This window comes from Solenopsis invicta, chromosome 9, assembly GCF_016802725.1.
Source record: "Solenopsis invicta isolate M01_SB chromosome 9, UNIL_Sinv_3.0, whole genome shotgun sequence".
NCBI lineage: Eukaryota > Metazoa > Arthropoda > Insecta > Hymenoptera > Formicidae > Solenopsis > Solenopsis invicta.
The window spans coordinates 3,590,599-3,606,553 of NC_052672.1; the positions used below are offsets into that span (position 1 = coordinate 3,590,599).

The 15,955-nt window shown below is 40.1% G+C and overlaps 2 protein-coding genes across 2 annotated transcripts in view; one reads left to right on the forward strand and one right to left on the reverse strand.

The window, feature by feature from the left end:
• LOC105204319 (tyrosine-protein phosphatase 69D) overlaps positions 1–15,955 on the reverse strand; it is a 309,057-nt gene that overhangs the window by 91,324 nt on the left and 201,778 nt on the right. The window lies entirely within an intron of this gene.
• On the forward strand, positions 12,033–13,417 carry LOC120358633. The gene is made up of 2 exons (XM_039453420.1): positions 12,033–12,447; positions 12,536–13,417. Exons 1-2 carry the CDS (start codon positions 12,156–12,158, stop codon positions 13,387–13,389), a joined length of 1,146 nt encoding a protein of 381 aa, XP_039309354.1. The 5' UTR covers positions 12,033–12,155; the 3' UTR covers positions 13,390–13,417.

A 15,955-nucleotide genomic window follows, 5' to 3' on the forward strand; every position in this document is an offset into this window, starting at 1 on the left:
CCTGATTGTACCTCCTTCTCCATTCGCCTTCCTCACAGATCGGGCCGTATATTTTCCTTAGTATTTTTTTCTCGAATCTAAGGAGTATGTCCTCGTTCGCCGTAGCAAGCGTCCAGCACTCCGATCCGTATGTAGGAACTGGCCTAATTAAAGCTTTATGTACAGGGTGTCTTATTTTAAATTATCCAGCCAATATCTCAAAAACTAAATCCAGTACACAAAAATGTTTTAGTTAAAAGTTGTATGATTTCGAGGGGGACATAAGATGGTGTCATTAATTTGACCTCGAATAGTTGCTTGAAGGTCACGTAAAGGTCACCTTTAATTTTTTTAATGGAATTGCCTACTTTTTATTGCATATTCTTATAGCTCATTTTGAGACCTTTCCAAAACACTACATGAAAGTTTATTTTCGTTAAGTACTTTCCAAGTTGTGAGGCTTGTAAGCTACGATGTACTGTAATTTTTATGCGTCACAACTCGGAAAGTACTTTAAAAAAATTAACTTTCTTGTAGTGTTTTGGAAAAGTCTCAAAATAAACTACAAGAATATGCAATAAAAGATGCAATATTAGAGTATCGGTAGTTCCCTCACTAAAGGATATCGGTACTTTCCTAACATTCTATACTTTTTATCGCATTTTCTTGTACTTGATTTCGGGAGGTTTTCAAAACACTATAAGTAAGTTTATTTTTGTTATAGACTTTCCAAATTATGACGCTTGAAAGTTACAGTATACCGTAGCTTTCAAACCTCACAACTCGGAAAGTACTCAACAAAAATAAACTGTCTTGTAGTGTTTTAGAAAGATCTCAGGATGAGCTATAAAAATATGTAATAAAAAGTAGGCAGTCCCATTAAAAAAATTGGAGGTAACCTTCACGTGACCTTCAAACAATTATTCAAGGTTAAATTAATAATACCATCTTATGTCCCCCTTAAAATCATACAACTTTTGTTTGAAACATTTTTGTCTACTGGGTTTAGTTTTTGAGATATTTGGCTAGATTATTTAAAGTGTGACACCTTGTATATTACATTTAACCTTTCTGGATAATACTCTAGACGGTAGCTGTCTTATCAGGCCATAATAGCACCTGTTTGCCGCTGCAATCCGCCTCTTAATTTGCACTCCGAAGTTGTTGTCACTGTTTACTAGCGTTCTTAGATATACAAACTCCTTTACTACCTCAAAGTTGTAATCACCCAATGTGATATTTTGACCTATCCTTTTAACCAGGTTGTCCGAGACAGAAATCACCATCAGCTTAGTCTTGTGTTCGTTAATTATCAGGCCGATTTCTCTGACAGCCTTCTCAATTCTGTGGAACGTTCCCCTGAGGTATCGAGCGCCCGATGACATCCAAGTCATCGGCATAGCCCAACGTTTGAATGAATCTATTTAATATAGTTCCCCTATTCACTACATCCGCTGCTCTTATAACCTTCTCGGGCGGATCCCGATAGCGTACGGGACTGATAGCTCACCACCATTCACAATGGCCGATGCCTAGAGTTTTTCCGTTGCTTGGGTTAGATAAATTAAGATTGGTTGGTGGGCTATCGCACCGTGCGCTATCGGATCCCGTCCGATCTTTTCCAGGGCTATATTAAACAAGGTACTTGATAGGCCGTCTCCCTGCTTAAGACCACCTTTGATGTCAAATTCCGGGAGGTGTCACCGTCCACCCTTACCATTCCTCGGACACAGCGCATTGTGACTTTTGTCATTCTTAGTTTCTCTGGTATTCCAAATTCTGTCATTGCCACGTATAATTTGTGTCTCCTAACAGAGTCGTAGGCCGCCGACTTGAAGTCGATGAAGAGGTGGAAAGTGGGAATTTCCTCGTGTGATGGGATATCCTGGGGCTCGGGATGACAGTCGTTCTGGTCAGAGCCCCGTATCTCCAGTAGTTCAGGGTCTTCTGGGTGCCGGTCTTCCGTCCTGTTTAACAGTTTGTCAAAGTATTGGCACTATTTCTCTAGCACCTCTTGTTTGTCAGTCACTAGGCTCTCTTCCTTGTCCCTGCACGCATAGCACCTAGGCTTGAAGATCCTTTGTGTCTCATTAATCTTCCTGTAGTATTTCTGCACTTCATTCATTCGTTGCAGCCGCTCTATTTCTTCGAGGTTGTTGGTTTTCCATTCTCTCTTTTTTCTCCTGGGTCCGTTTCTCTTCTCTCCTTAATTTCTTGTATGCTTCTAGCGTTTCTTGTTTTATGTTTCTGCAATGCCATCCTGTATGCTGCGTTTTTCCTGTTGGTTATAGCTGCACACTCTGAGTCAAACCAGCCCCTATTTTTCTTACGGCTATCAAGGCCTAGACATGCCTCTGCGGTTTGAAGTATAGCTTGTTTACAGTTTGTCCATTGCTTGTCGATTTCCATCCCTTCCCCTTGCTGCCTCGACACATCGAGACTTGTCTCAAGATTTGTTTCGAGATTTGTCTCTAGGTTCGCAACATACGCCTCCCTCGCGTCTTCAGTTTTTAAGCGTTCTATATTATAACGCCTAATTCTGGTTGCCCGCTAACTTTTCGCAGTGGATATCCTGGCTCTTATCTTGGCCCCAACGAGGAAGTGATCCGATTTGATTCACTCCTCTGTAGTATCTAACATCAAGAACGTTAGATACATGACGGCTGTCTAGTAATATATGGTCAATCTGGTTCCTCACATTATCATCAGGTCCTTTCCATATAATTTTGTGGATGTCTTTATGCTCAAATTTTGTGCTGCCTATAAACATACGCCTCGATATTGCGAAGTTAGCAAATCTGCTCCCGTTGTCATTGGTCCTCTCATGTATGTTATGTTTACTAGCACATTCGCAATAGGTCTACTCCCGTCCGATCTGTGCGTTGAAGTTTTTTATTAGGATCTTCACGTCGTTCTTTGGTTTGCTGTCATATAGCTTCTCCAGGGCAGTGTTGGGCATAAATGTAATTAATTACAATTACAATTATTTTAATTGCAATTACAATATAATTACAATTACATTATAATTACAATTACATTGGAATTGTAATTAAAGTAATTATAATTACAATAATTATTGGGTCGCAATTACATTTAGTTCAATTACAATTATAATTGTAATTGCATACGATTACTTTTACAATTATATTAACTGAAATAAATAAATAAATTATTTAGTGTTGGGTAGATTGTAATTGAAAAACAATTTATTAAGAAATTAACCTATAATTTGTATGTAACTGTGTAGATAATACATTTGATTTGGATATAATTTTGATAATTTGGAATATGAAATTAACAATTAATACTTTTAATTTAATTAACATAGTACGGTCTAAGAAATTAAAGATACTGACTTAATTTTGTTCATAATTTAAGTTAGCTTTTAAAACAACTCTCTTTTCGAACATTTGATCTAAAAGACAATTTGCTTTTGGCTGTTAATCATCGTTGCATACAAAAAAAGTCTTTCAACTGGACCCGAAGAAGAGAGAAAAGTATTGTATTTTAAAAAAACGTTTTTTATTTTAGGGTACTTTTTTAACATATCTAGGTTTCGATTTTCATCTGCAAAATAAGTGGCAATCATCTGTTCAGCTTTTGATTTCGCAGAAAACGCTAACTAATTGAGACATTTATCTGAGTCTTCAAAATTATAAAATTCATCTTTTTTTGTTATGATTTGTGTGGTTGCAAAAGAACTTGATTCTAAGCAAAATTGTTGTGACAAAATTGTCACAAATAAATTTTTAAGTCGAAAATGTTCCTTAAATACATACAAACCACTTATTTTTAAACCGCGGGAAACTTAATAGGGCTATAACGGCATTCTCTGCTAGGGGTCCAGATAAGCTAAAGAAATTTGAAAATCATGCTTCTATGCTTTCAAGGTAAATATCTCGAAGTGATTTACAAAAACAAAAAGTATTTCGAGTAAGTTTTTGAAGATTCTTTCTTAAAGCTAATAAAGTAAGGAACAAAATGCCATAATAACTGTTTTTTTTTTCACTTTGAAGAATGTCTAATGCTTCAACTATCCATTTTGCACAACACAAATATTTTTCAATATATTCAAATTCACTGTTACATAAAGGATTTTTTAAACCTAGTGTTTTATAAAGTATTACATTTTTTCTGTACAATTCGAAATTTGTTTCAAACTATCATATAAACTGTTCCATCGTGTTTCCACAGGTTTGCTCAATGAGAAACCCAATGTACTTTTAATAATTTCAGCAGTTTTTGAAAAATTACTTTTCTTCCATAAAATATTACATTTATTTAAAACATTTTGTTGTATAGATGATAATGGAGTATTCGCTTCTTTTTTCAAAACCTTACAGGCATTAGTAGTAATAATTAAATTTAATATGTGGACACAACATCGTAAATGTAATAGTAAACGCAGATTATCCATAACATTTTCTTGCTCATCATCTGTTGATATAAATTCTTCTTTGTCGGAACTATTTTCTGCTACTATTCTTAGAAATACGGCATTATCTTCAAGGTTATCTTGCACTATTATACATTCAGGACGAATACCAAATGTTTTGAAAGCCTTGACAAAATTACTTCACGTTGTCTGTTATTGAAGCAACAATTTTGTTGTTATTCAAACCATATTCTGTATGTATTTTATTAACTAATTGAGTAATTCGTTCAAAGTTGTGTGTTCCATAAAATCTGCGGCAGGCCAGAGCTTTTAAACTTCTCTTTAAATCTTCAAGTATAATCCAGTGTGAAGTTACTCCTAAAAAACTTCTCTTGCGACCAGACCAAATATCTATTGTGGTACATATATAATCAATTTTCCTTAATTCTATTTCAATTTGTGATGTTTGAAAGACGTAATATTCTGATAAGCGGCGCCCTAATGTTCGGCGGGCCATTATATTTAAATCTGATTTAGCATGATGAGCATTTTTAAGATGCTTCACGAAATAAAGATCTTCTATGCATCTTAAAGAAATCATTGAATGTGCAAAAAACTTAACTATATCACTATCAAAATTTTCTTGTAAATATATATTTGATTTTGATGTTTCAGACCGTGTTGATGTTGATGGTTCACTGTTTAATGTCTTTTTTCTCTTTGTGTAGACTTTATACTCTTCTACAACATCGTTTCCATGTTTTCTTTTTAAATGAGTTACAAAATTTGATGTACAATTCCGATAACCTTTAACTTTAACATTATTTGGTAGACACTTTATACATGTTGCAATAATATTTCTTGATGTTGATTTATTAGGTACAAGTTGAAAAAATGTTCCATCAAGCAAAGTCATATTCATATTTGTGTGTATGTCGTCATTTGGATTTATACATTACAGAACAACTGAATTTCGATAAACAAATGAATTATAATATCACCACTCACAAGCTGCTATATGACATGCAACGAGAGCAAGATGTTGCGCACTTGCTGTCATGTATCTTAGTTATTGATTGATAATTTCAGACTAGGAATGTGCGCCAAAAATAAATAAATGCGGTTTCCGCGTAAACATCGGCGACTAGATCCGTGGTGACGTAGCAGGTTTTTCGAGTTATGTGCCGCTAAATTGAGTTTTGACAACATTCGCGTCTTGAACAGTGCTCATTAAAGTAAATATGTATTTAAGCATAAGTAATGTGAAATCTGCAATCAACTTATAATTTTGGTTAATATAATTGTGAAAGTAATCCTATGCAATTACAATTATAATTGTAATTAAATTAAATGTAATTGTAATTCAACAATTATTGTAATTGTAATTACTTCAATTACAATTACAATGTAATTATAATTACAATTTAATTATAATTACATTGTAATTACAATTAAAGTAATTGTAATTGTAATTAATTACATTTATTAATCCATTATTTCCAACACTGCTCCAGGGCTTCATAAGACATTTTTAACCGAGTCCTTTTTGTCTTCAGTTGGGGCATGCACGTTTATAATAATCATATTGAAGAATCTGCCTTTCACACGTAGACAGCACGCTCTTTCATTCATAGGGACGAAATCTAGCACCAAGATTTGCTTAACCTTCTTATCCACCACAAATCCGATGCCAAACACGTGCTTTATGACAGCTATAGTATACATCGTGTTCTTTCTTCTGAAGCATGCCCCTCCTGATCCACTTGACCTCTTAGCCGTTATGTGCGCTTTGTATTTTTTGAGCTCCTCCGTTAACATTTTCAAGGCTCCAGGCCAGTACAGCGATAGTACATTCCACGTAAACTGATTGATATTATGTTTCCTAAATCGTTTGTCCTTGGGCTTGCCTTATTGTCAACACAGAATCCGTCCGGCTACATTTTCCTTGACTTCCTTAACGTTGGGTTTTTTACAGGACCAGGATGTTAGCCCAGTGTCCAACCCTCCTCCTTTATCCGGGCTTGGGATCGGCCGAGAGACTCATCCTGGATAGGCCACTTGGGCGGTGTTAAAGTCACTTATGGATCATACAATTTTTAATAAATAATGATAAACATGCATTTTGCAACATTTTTCTAATGAATTGTATTAATGTAAATCGTATTAATCAATATTTTCATTTTAAATTGCCACGTTTTAACTTATGGCTTTAACCAATCGTTCGACATCCTTATAACGACATAACCAATAACATCCAGTCAACTGCTTGATATCGTCAAATGAACACGTGTTGTGCGATCATAATGTAAACACGTGTTTCTTTGAGTAATTTTAACGCATCGAATGATTGTAGTGATTAAGAGTAATTAATAAAGTTGATCGATCGGTTCGTGGCGTCGTTCCGCGTTTATCGATCAAGTGCAGAGTAAATAGTATAAATGTGGTAAAATGTAAAACAATTTCAAGCGATAAACCCAGATAGAGGACAAAATTTAATTGAACTGTCGCATCGTGGAAACAATAAGCTGATCGCCGTGTGGGATGGTAGGTGAGTAAACGTGCTTAAACTTGTACGAACGCCCCTCCCCCTCTTTCTTTCTCTCTCTCCTTCCTTCCTTTCTTGTGCGTTTTAAATGTGCTACTTTTAACTTGCAAATGATATTTAAGTAATCTCATTTGTATTAAATTTTATTATTCGCGGGCATACATTCATTATAATAATGTAAATTTGAAGATTTCACGGTAATCCCAATATTTGACGGCCTGATGACAGAGATCAAAATTTAACAAGTTAAATGTAGCATAATTAAAGTGACAGAGAGAGAGAGAGAGAGAGAGAGAGAGAGAGGGAGAGAGAAAGTTTAAATAAAAATGTGCTGTTTGTGTACTTTTGTCAGTCATTTGAGTGCAGAAAGCGCCTCATGGAAACACCCGCGTGTAACAGTGAGTCGCGCCGCCCCTGTCTACCACTTGTATTCGAACCATCATACGTCAATTAATTCTTCTTGTAACTTAAAAACAAAGCTCCAAACAAATTTTTGCAAAAGGAAGAATCGTCTCAGAATTCGAATACAAATATGCTAGCTTCGGGACCAATATGTTATTTTAAGTTAGCTTGTAGTTATACATTGTCACGTCCGCGACGTTGCGGGTATAAATTTTTCGACACCGATATTGAACAGACGGGCAAGCCGGCATTTGCTAACAAATTCAACTGTCAGGTCGCATCCTGTTCTTAACATTTTCCAGCGCCGGATAGTCGCGGCAGAGTGATCTGCAGGCACGGCCAGTAAGTCATAAAAATCACAGACTAATGTCTATTTAACATTTCCCAGCGCCGGATAGTCGCGGCAAAGTGATCTGCACGCACGGCCAGTAAGTCGTAAAATCATATTTAACATTTTCCAGTGACGGAGGGTCGTTAGAGGAAAACTGCGCCCACGACATTCGAAAAGTAATAAAATCTCAATCCAACATTTTCCAGCGCCGAATGGTTGCGGCGGAGAAGTCCGCTTACACGGCACTTGAAAACTACCGCGACAGAGAAATCTGTTGCGCGACCGTTAAAGTCATAAAATTGTGAACTGACGTTTCCTTGACATTTCTCAGTGCCGGATGGTCGCGGCGGAGAAGTCCGCTCGCACGGCACTTGAATTTGAGTTTCCTCATTTAAGAAATCTGAGTGGTGGTTGCATCAGCAGCAACCCCCACTAAGAGTACCGACTTGCCGCGCTTTTTCCAGAGCTTTGTCTCAAAATCGTATAACCCCCAAATAGGGATGCAGCCCGCGACTCCGGGCAGTTCGAACTCGACAGTAGAGATTAGGGCTAGTGTAGCCGGGACGGTTCCGTGTCGCAATTGTAGCAACCGAGTTCCCCCGAGCTACTAGTTCGCGCTAATCAATTTAAGCAAGTCATTCTAATTCCAATTTTAACTCTAACTCGAAAATCCATTTTAATTCAAATTCTAACTCAAATTCTAAATCAAGACACATTCTAATTCTAATTCTAAGCCTAACCCTAGATCCACCTTGATTTTAAATTTTACTGTAAGCGGAGCTTAAAATAAAGCTTTAATTTTAATGTAGTCGTAGTTTTAAATTGTGCTTTTGTAACTCGCTTCTTTTACCCTTTATATTGTAGTAATAAAAGGGTAGTTTATACACAAACGCTTTCGCTCAATTTCCACGCTTAACCTCCCCCGCTTCCATGCATGCTACACCGTGACGCGAGTGTAGTGCATAAACAGAAGTACCACGGTCCGAAGAGACCCGAAGACAACCGGACAGCCGAGAAGGACGAGGACGATCATCACCTGACCAGAGCGGCCACCAAGGCATAGGCAACAGTCTCAGCAGCAATCGTCATTCTAAAAGCTAAGTCGCAACGCCCAATAAGGCATGTAACATAACGCGTATTTTTCAACCCAAGCCCCATACTTCAATTGACTTAACTCCGCGTTGTGTAGAATAGCCACCTTCCATCAGCACCAAATTAATCACACTATCATTTGCGACAGGTGCCAAAATAACCTACCCCCTTGCGACCGCGTATTTTACAACTCAATCACGCGTCACTATTTAATTGTCGGTGGGGACGAAGAAGCCATACGCTGCTCGTCCTGCAATCGTTTAATCTCATTTCCGGAGACCGCGGTTGACTGCGTCGAGTGCTACGAAGCACTGAACGATCTCGCGCGTCATTTGTACAACTCAGAAGACAAGCCATACCTTAACATTGACCCTACTATAATAGAGATCGAAAAGACGTGCACGTGTTTATGCCCCGAAGAATAATAGTCATATACGGTAAATTAGAGTATGTGCCCATCGCCGCGCATTGCCATTTTCTCGGTCCGTGCCCAACGCGAAGCGAATCGCTCATTTGGTATATGGTTACGCAGTGCCCAGTGCGTAACCTCTCTGTATTTTTGCAACGACGAATCAACAGTATTATGCCTCGAGTGTAAAAGCAAGCACTCGAGCATCAAGAAGGGAGATTATCTCGGGGTAATTACTGACTATATCCATCTTGGCCATCCATACAACCCGCAAAAGTGCGATTCTTGCCACGCGCCCGTAGCTGCCCGCCGCCACCTTCTTGATTATGACCGTTGCCCCCACGAGTTGGAAGAATTCATAACGTATTTAATACGAGAAGGAGATAGTCCCTGGAACGACTCTGACGCCACCATACTTGCGCTCTCACGGCACACCCTCTAAGGTTACAAAACTCCCCTCACTAGGCCATCGGTCGCGGAAAATCGGGCCCGTCCGCCGGTAAATCCGGCCACGCGATCCGCTCCTGGGCTGTGGAGCCCCCGAAGCTTAGGCTTCGAAACAGCCAGTTTCGCCGAAACGCGCGTATTCTGCTCAACGGCGACCGCGCTCGGTCGGGACGTAACAACATATATAAATATATACTATAAAATTAAAGATGGGCAAAATCTCTAGCAGCAATGTACTTGGCGCGCCTGTTTTTTTTATATAGTATGACGGTGTTTTTACGCACCTGACACAAGTCTTTGTTGCCTGCTCACAGTATAATTCAGGAACGCAATATTTATCTCTCTCAAGTAATTATTAGCGTACGGAATTGGGCACCAGGCACGAGAGAGCGTGCCACTCTTTCCAATTCATTAATTTCGCGACTCTACCTTAACGTTAATGACCATAAGCGGTAACGATACGCCAGTCTGGTAACTCCCTGCTAAGTCGGTAGAGGTGCGGGAGGGGGTCGGTGCGGGCAGGTGATGATTGAGAGAGAGTAAAGGAGAATCGAAAAATAACGAGGCAAGAATTAACAAAGAGAATAACAACGTATATTTGGAATCCTCGGGTTAGTAGAATACAAAACCTCGCACGCGGTTTGCCAACGTGCGGAATTCGTTACAGAATCGCGGAATGTTACTCGAAACGGCTCAATAATCGGACGGTATCCTACAGCAGTCACAAGCGTAACGATCCAATCGCCTCGGCGAGGCGGTCGCCGCGGGAGAAAGTGCACACATCAAGGCGGACTATTGCGAAATAACTCATGCACACGCTAACCGAAAGATCTCGCGACTTCTCTCACTGCTACTACCGTTATTCAGCTACATTCAACCCGCGAAATCACACAAAATTCGCACACACAATTACAAGAACTTACAATACAACAACGGTTTGGCTGTGGCGATACAGGCGCGAATACCGGAACTAAAGAAACTGCGTTAATACGGCGAGCGACGTCGCGGCAGCAACGACTGTTACGTTGACGGACGTTACAACATTCTACGCGAATACGCGGCGATTACAGGACTCTACTTAATTCTGCTAGTCGCGATGTCACTCGTCCTCGATCGCTAAATCGGTGACTTTACAATACTTGAGTTACGCTCGTCTCATCCTTCGGCGCGGCACGGAAACTCTTTTTGCGTCCCCTCATGATTTAACTTCTGCTCTCTGGCCCAGAACACGCTCACGGCACAAGTGAGCATCAATCCTCGATCCTGTGGGAGGCCCGCAATGTCGCAGCCCACTTATCGCCGCTGTCGCTTACGCATTGGCTGTTATTAGGCGGCTAGGTCCTGGCGGTATGCGCATTATTCTGGGTGTGTTCCAAAAGTTTTATTGAAAATAGTCTTTTAATCATAAAGTTGGTAACACTGTAACTAACTATGCTGTGTTCCGTAATGTAAGTTGAATTTGTGATTATCGTTGGCTTGCAAATATCAGCAGAGAGGTTAATTTAATTTCTTGTATTTTAATTATTTATAAAATTATTGTAATTATGTATTATTGATTAAAATATTATTTACTAACAATAATTTTGATTTTAAAATAGGAATTAAAGAGCACAAGAACTTCCAAAGATTAAAAATTAACTGCAAAGTTTGTTTGTAAGATAAATTTTTTTTGCGCAAGCATAATGCGTCTTTTATCGCAAATACAAAGTACGTTTACATTTAGATGTTTTGAAAATGTTCATCTTATTTACAAAATTTTTGAAGCCTGCTCCCGACGTATTGCTTTCGCTGACTTGAAAACTTTTTTACGAAAAAAATATTTATTTATAAATATTTATTTTAATATTGCAAAAAAAACGTTTTTTACTATTAAATAAAATAAAAATATTTTTTAAAGTAAGAAAGATTGAGAATCTTTCTCAAGAATTTTTTCGAAAATTTTCAAGCGGTTATCCATTCAAATCATAATCGTAAAAAAGTATAATTTTAGAAATGTTTATATGAATAATATGCTTTAAATATATGTTTCATCTTTTCAATAACATATATTAACTTGATATGTATGTGTTAACATAAAGTGTTCACAGATCATTACGACGTATCAGTTCGCAGCGGTTTTACAGGTTAATCAACTTTGGGCGAGATTACGACTTGGATAGATGGCTTAAAAATTTCCGAAAAAAAATTCTTGAGAAAGATTCCCAATTTTTTTTTTACTTTAAGTAACATTTCTATTTTATTTAAGATTTAACATTAAAAAAACTGTTTTTGACAATATTAAAGTGAATATTCCTTAAATAAATTTTTTGTATCATATATGTTCATATATGTTCATACATGGTTATATAAAGACGAATTATGCAACGTCTCGTCCGGATGGATAACGCATGTAGTGCGCTCCCCTGCGCAAGCATTAACAGGCGATTTTAAAAGATTGAGAAAGCGCGCGCGTGTCGCGCCACCGCCGCGCGCTCGGGTCCCCGCCGCGCGTGTGCTTCATTGTTTTCCTGTTGTGCACAGCGTTAACAGTGCGTTTAGTTTTTGATCCTTGTTAAGAATAGTTTACTCTAGCCAGATGGGTAAATCCGATCGTAAGTCAAGGAAGAGAAAGAGGTCCGAGTCTAGAGACCGTTTTGCAGGATTGGAAGATAAGTTATCGCATCTTATAGAGATTTTATCCAGGAGTGAGGTTAGGGTCCCCCGCGGCTCTTCCTCTTTGTCATTTTCGCAGTCGGAACAGACGTCCCCGGAGGTTCGGGAGGTAAACGACGAGGAAACTTCAAGGGTCAGCTTGAAGGATGAAAGCGACAATGATCCGGAATCCATCTCGATAGTTCGAGAGAGGTTGAAAGATCCACACGTCTCAGGTGTGTATAACATCCCAGTTCCGTATACCGGACAGAGGAGTTGACACAACCTTTTCCGACTAATCGGAATACCCCCTCGTTTCTGCAGCAACGGTGATTGACCCGTCGACGGAAGAATCACCTTCTTCGCCTCCTCCGGCAAACGCTGCGGCCCCGGTTTCCACGAGACCTGACGAGGTTTCGGTGGATCTTTCCAAGGATCTGTTCGGGCCCGATTCAGAGGCAACGGACCTTCGACCCTGGAACAATATGGTCAGCCAGAAATGGACTGACCTTACCCGTAAGGGTTTGCCTACGAGTCAGCGGGAGGTATTACTCAAGAAGTATTCTCCCCCCGAAGATTTCGCTTTCCTCAGGGCTCCCAAACTCAACCTTGAGTGTAAATCGGCATTAAAAAACAATGTCATAGTTAAAAGGGACGAGTACAGCTGTTTAAATCAAAATCAAGTAGGTACCGCCTTGTTCGCCTTAGGAGAAGCAATATCTGACCTCCTCAGACCGGAAATACAGCAATTTCTCAACCCGGAAGTTCGAATGGCAATTAGTAAAATCGCTGACGGCGCTCAGCTCTTGGCGGATCTTTTCTATCGCCTCTTTTTGTCAAGAAGAGCCCTGATAAAACCGGCCTTTAATACCTTGGCCAAGTCCACTGCAGACGCCATTCCAGCGGACAACTTTCTGTTTGGCTCTTCCTTTGGTGAAGAAATAAAAAAGGCAACATCAATGGAGAAATCGGCCAGGGATATTGTTAGCACATCCTTGACGATCTCCAAGAGGGTGCAGCAACCGATTAAATTACCGGCACAGACGGCTCCATCCACGTCGGGAAACTCCCGAGCCCCTGCTTTGAAAACAAAACCGTCGGCGACAAGGAAAACAGGGGCGTCGAGCAGCAGTCGCCGATCGTCGAACTATCACAGATCGAGGTCGAGGAGGCGTTAGTTGACAGCCAGGTAAACATTGCTGGCAGACTAAACCTTTTTGTTTCAAAATGGATGGAAATTACGACCGATCCAGTAATCTTGCAGGGAATCTGCGGTTACAAGCTGCCATTTAGGCACCATCCCCCTCTCCAGGCATCCGAGCCGTCAATCCACCTTTCAGAGACAGAAGTCTCAATATGCCGTCAGAAAATCGCTAGGCTCTGTAGCAAAGGTGCGATAGAGCCAGTATCAGGCTGTGAAGGCCAATTCCTGTCATCCTTTTTTGTAGTCAGGAAACCGGGGGGTGGAGGTTTATCCTTAATTTAAAGGGCTTGAATAAATTTATTATTGCTCCACATTTCAAAATGGAGAATTGGAAGGCAGTCATTCGTCTTCTTTCTCCAGGTGACTTCCTCGCCTCGGTCGATCTGCAAGATGCCTACCATCTTGTACCGGTCTGTCCGGAGCATAGGATATTTCTCCGATTTAAATTTCAAAGTCAGCTTTTCCAATTCAGGGTTCTGCCTTTTGGCTTCGCTTCGGCTCCTTATATTTTTACAAAAATTTTAAAGCCTGTAATATCATCCTTGAGAGAGAAGGGCTTCCTGTCAGTCGTCTATCTGGACGACTTTCTTCTTCTTGCACCATCTCAGACGGCATGTATACGAAATATTTCTGCAACCATAGATCTTCTAGCTTCTTTGGGATTTTTAATTAACAAACAGAAAAGTGTTCTTTCTCCATCAAAATCCTGTCGGTTTTTAGGCCTCATATTCAATTCAGAGCAGCTCTCCATCTCTATACCGTTGGACAAAAGAAATAATCTTTTACAATTAACTCTTTATTTTTTAAATATTAACTCTTGTAAGATTCGACGTTTTGTTAGCTACATTGGATCTCTGATTTCAGTCTGTCCAGCGGTGCAATATGGAATTCTACATACCAAGAGATTGGAAAGAGCAAAATTTTTAGCTCTCGCAGCTGCAGAGGAAAATTTTGAGACCCGTATGGTCCTGCCGGAATCAATTAAAGAAGATCTATGGTGGTGGCAAGCGATCTTCGAAGACCTTTCCCAGTGTAACTTCATTCGCTCAGGTCACTTCAGCTTAGAAATTTTTACGGACGCCTCCCTAATGGGCTGGGGAGCCGTTTCGGGTGAATCTCGCACCCATGGGTTTTGGTCTGCAGAGGACAGACAAAATCACATCAATTTCTTAGAACTCCTTGCCGTCTTTCACGCTTTGAGATGTTTCGCATCTCACCTAAGAAATTGTAATCTTCTAATAAGACTAGATAACTCCACCGCTCTTTCATACATAAATCGAATGGGGTCAATTAAGTTTCCCCATCTATCAGAGCTTGCTCGCAAAATTTGGGAATGGTGCGCAGAGTGCAATCTATATATTTATGCCTCGTATATTCCATCGGCCCAGAATTTTGAAGCAGATGCGGAATCACGCGTTGTCTCAGAAGAGACGGAATGGTCCTTGAGCCGAGATTCTTTCGATAAGATCGAGTCCTCTCTAGGTCCTTTCGACATCGATTTATTCGCTTCATCAATAAATGCGAAATGCCCACGATTTGTGTCCTGGTTTCCAGACCCGCTAGCTTTTACAGTGAATGCATTCTCAATAAATTGGAGTGAGTTTCGCTTCTTTGCATTTCCCCCTTTCGCTTTAATTCTGCGAGTTCTTCGAAAGATCATTACGGACAGAGCGGAAGGAGTCATAGTGGTTCCCTGGTGGCCCGCTCAACCTTGGTTCCCACTGATTACCCGTCTTATTATCGATCAACCGGTTTACCTCGAGCCGAACATTAATATGTTAACATCTCCTTTCAGGGAGATTCATCCGGCTTGGGACAGGATTACCCTGGCAGTTGCGAAATTATCCGTCAGGCCTTCATAGCCAAAGGTACACCGACATCGGCAATGGAGGTAACACTTGCGTCCATCGCACTCACGCAAGCCACGAAGACTCAATACTCCAGGCCGATTAAACTTTGGTGGCTTTATTGCAAGCAAAATCAAATTGACTGCTTCTGCCCATCGCCTTCGGCAGTCCTAGAATTCTTATCAATATCAGCTGCCAGTAGTCGATCCTACTCCAGCCTAAATACGGTTCGTTCGGCCATTTCCTTACTTTCGGTGAACGAGATAAGTTCTCACCCGCTTGTAAGGAGATTCTTCAAGGGGATTGCGGCACTAAAGCCGCAACGTCCACGCTACGACTTTATCTGGGATACGGCCCTGGTAGTTACCCGCTTGGCCTCTCTATATCCCCACGACAATCTCTCACTGGAATTACTCTTAAGAAAGCTTGCAACCTTGCTCGCACTCACAACTGCTCAAAGGTTGCAGACATTGGCAGCAATACAAATTTCGAATATCTCCTTTTCGGATTCTTTGGTTATTAAAATCCCAGCAAGGATCAAAACTTCCGGAGTCGGAAAATATCAACCCTTGCTTGTTTTTAAACCCTTTCTGGACAAACCGGAGCTATGCCTTTTTTCCATGGTCAAATCTTATCTGGACCGCACGCAGAGTCTCAGACGGGGAGAAGTAGATTCTCTTTTTATCTCTACTC

What these genes read in the sequence shown, in the direction of transcription:
- LOC120358633 (XM_039453420.1), top strand. Translation starts at nt 12,156, where the DNA reads ATGGGTAAATCCGATCGTAAGTCAAGGAAGAGAAAGAGGTCCGAGTCT. An exon ending in GAAAGATCCACACGTCTCAG is followed by an intron (nt 12,448 to 12,535) that starts GTGTGTATAACA and finishes TCGTTTCTGCAG; the next exon opens with CAACGGTGATTGACCCGTCG.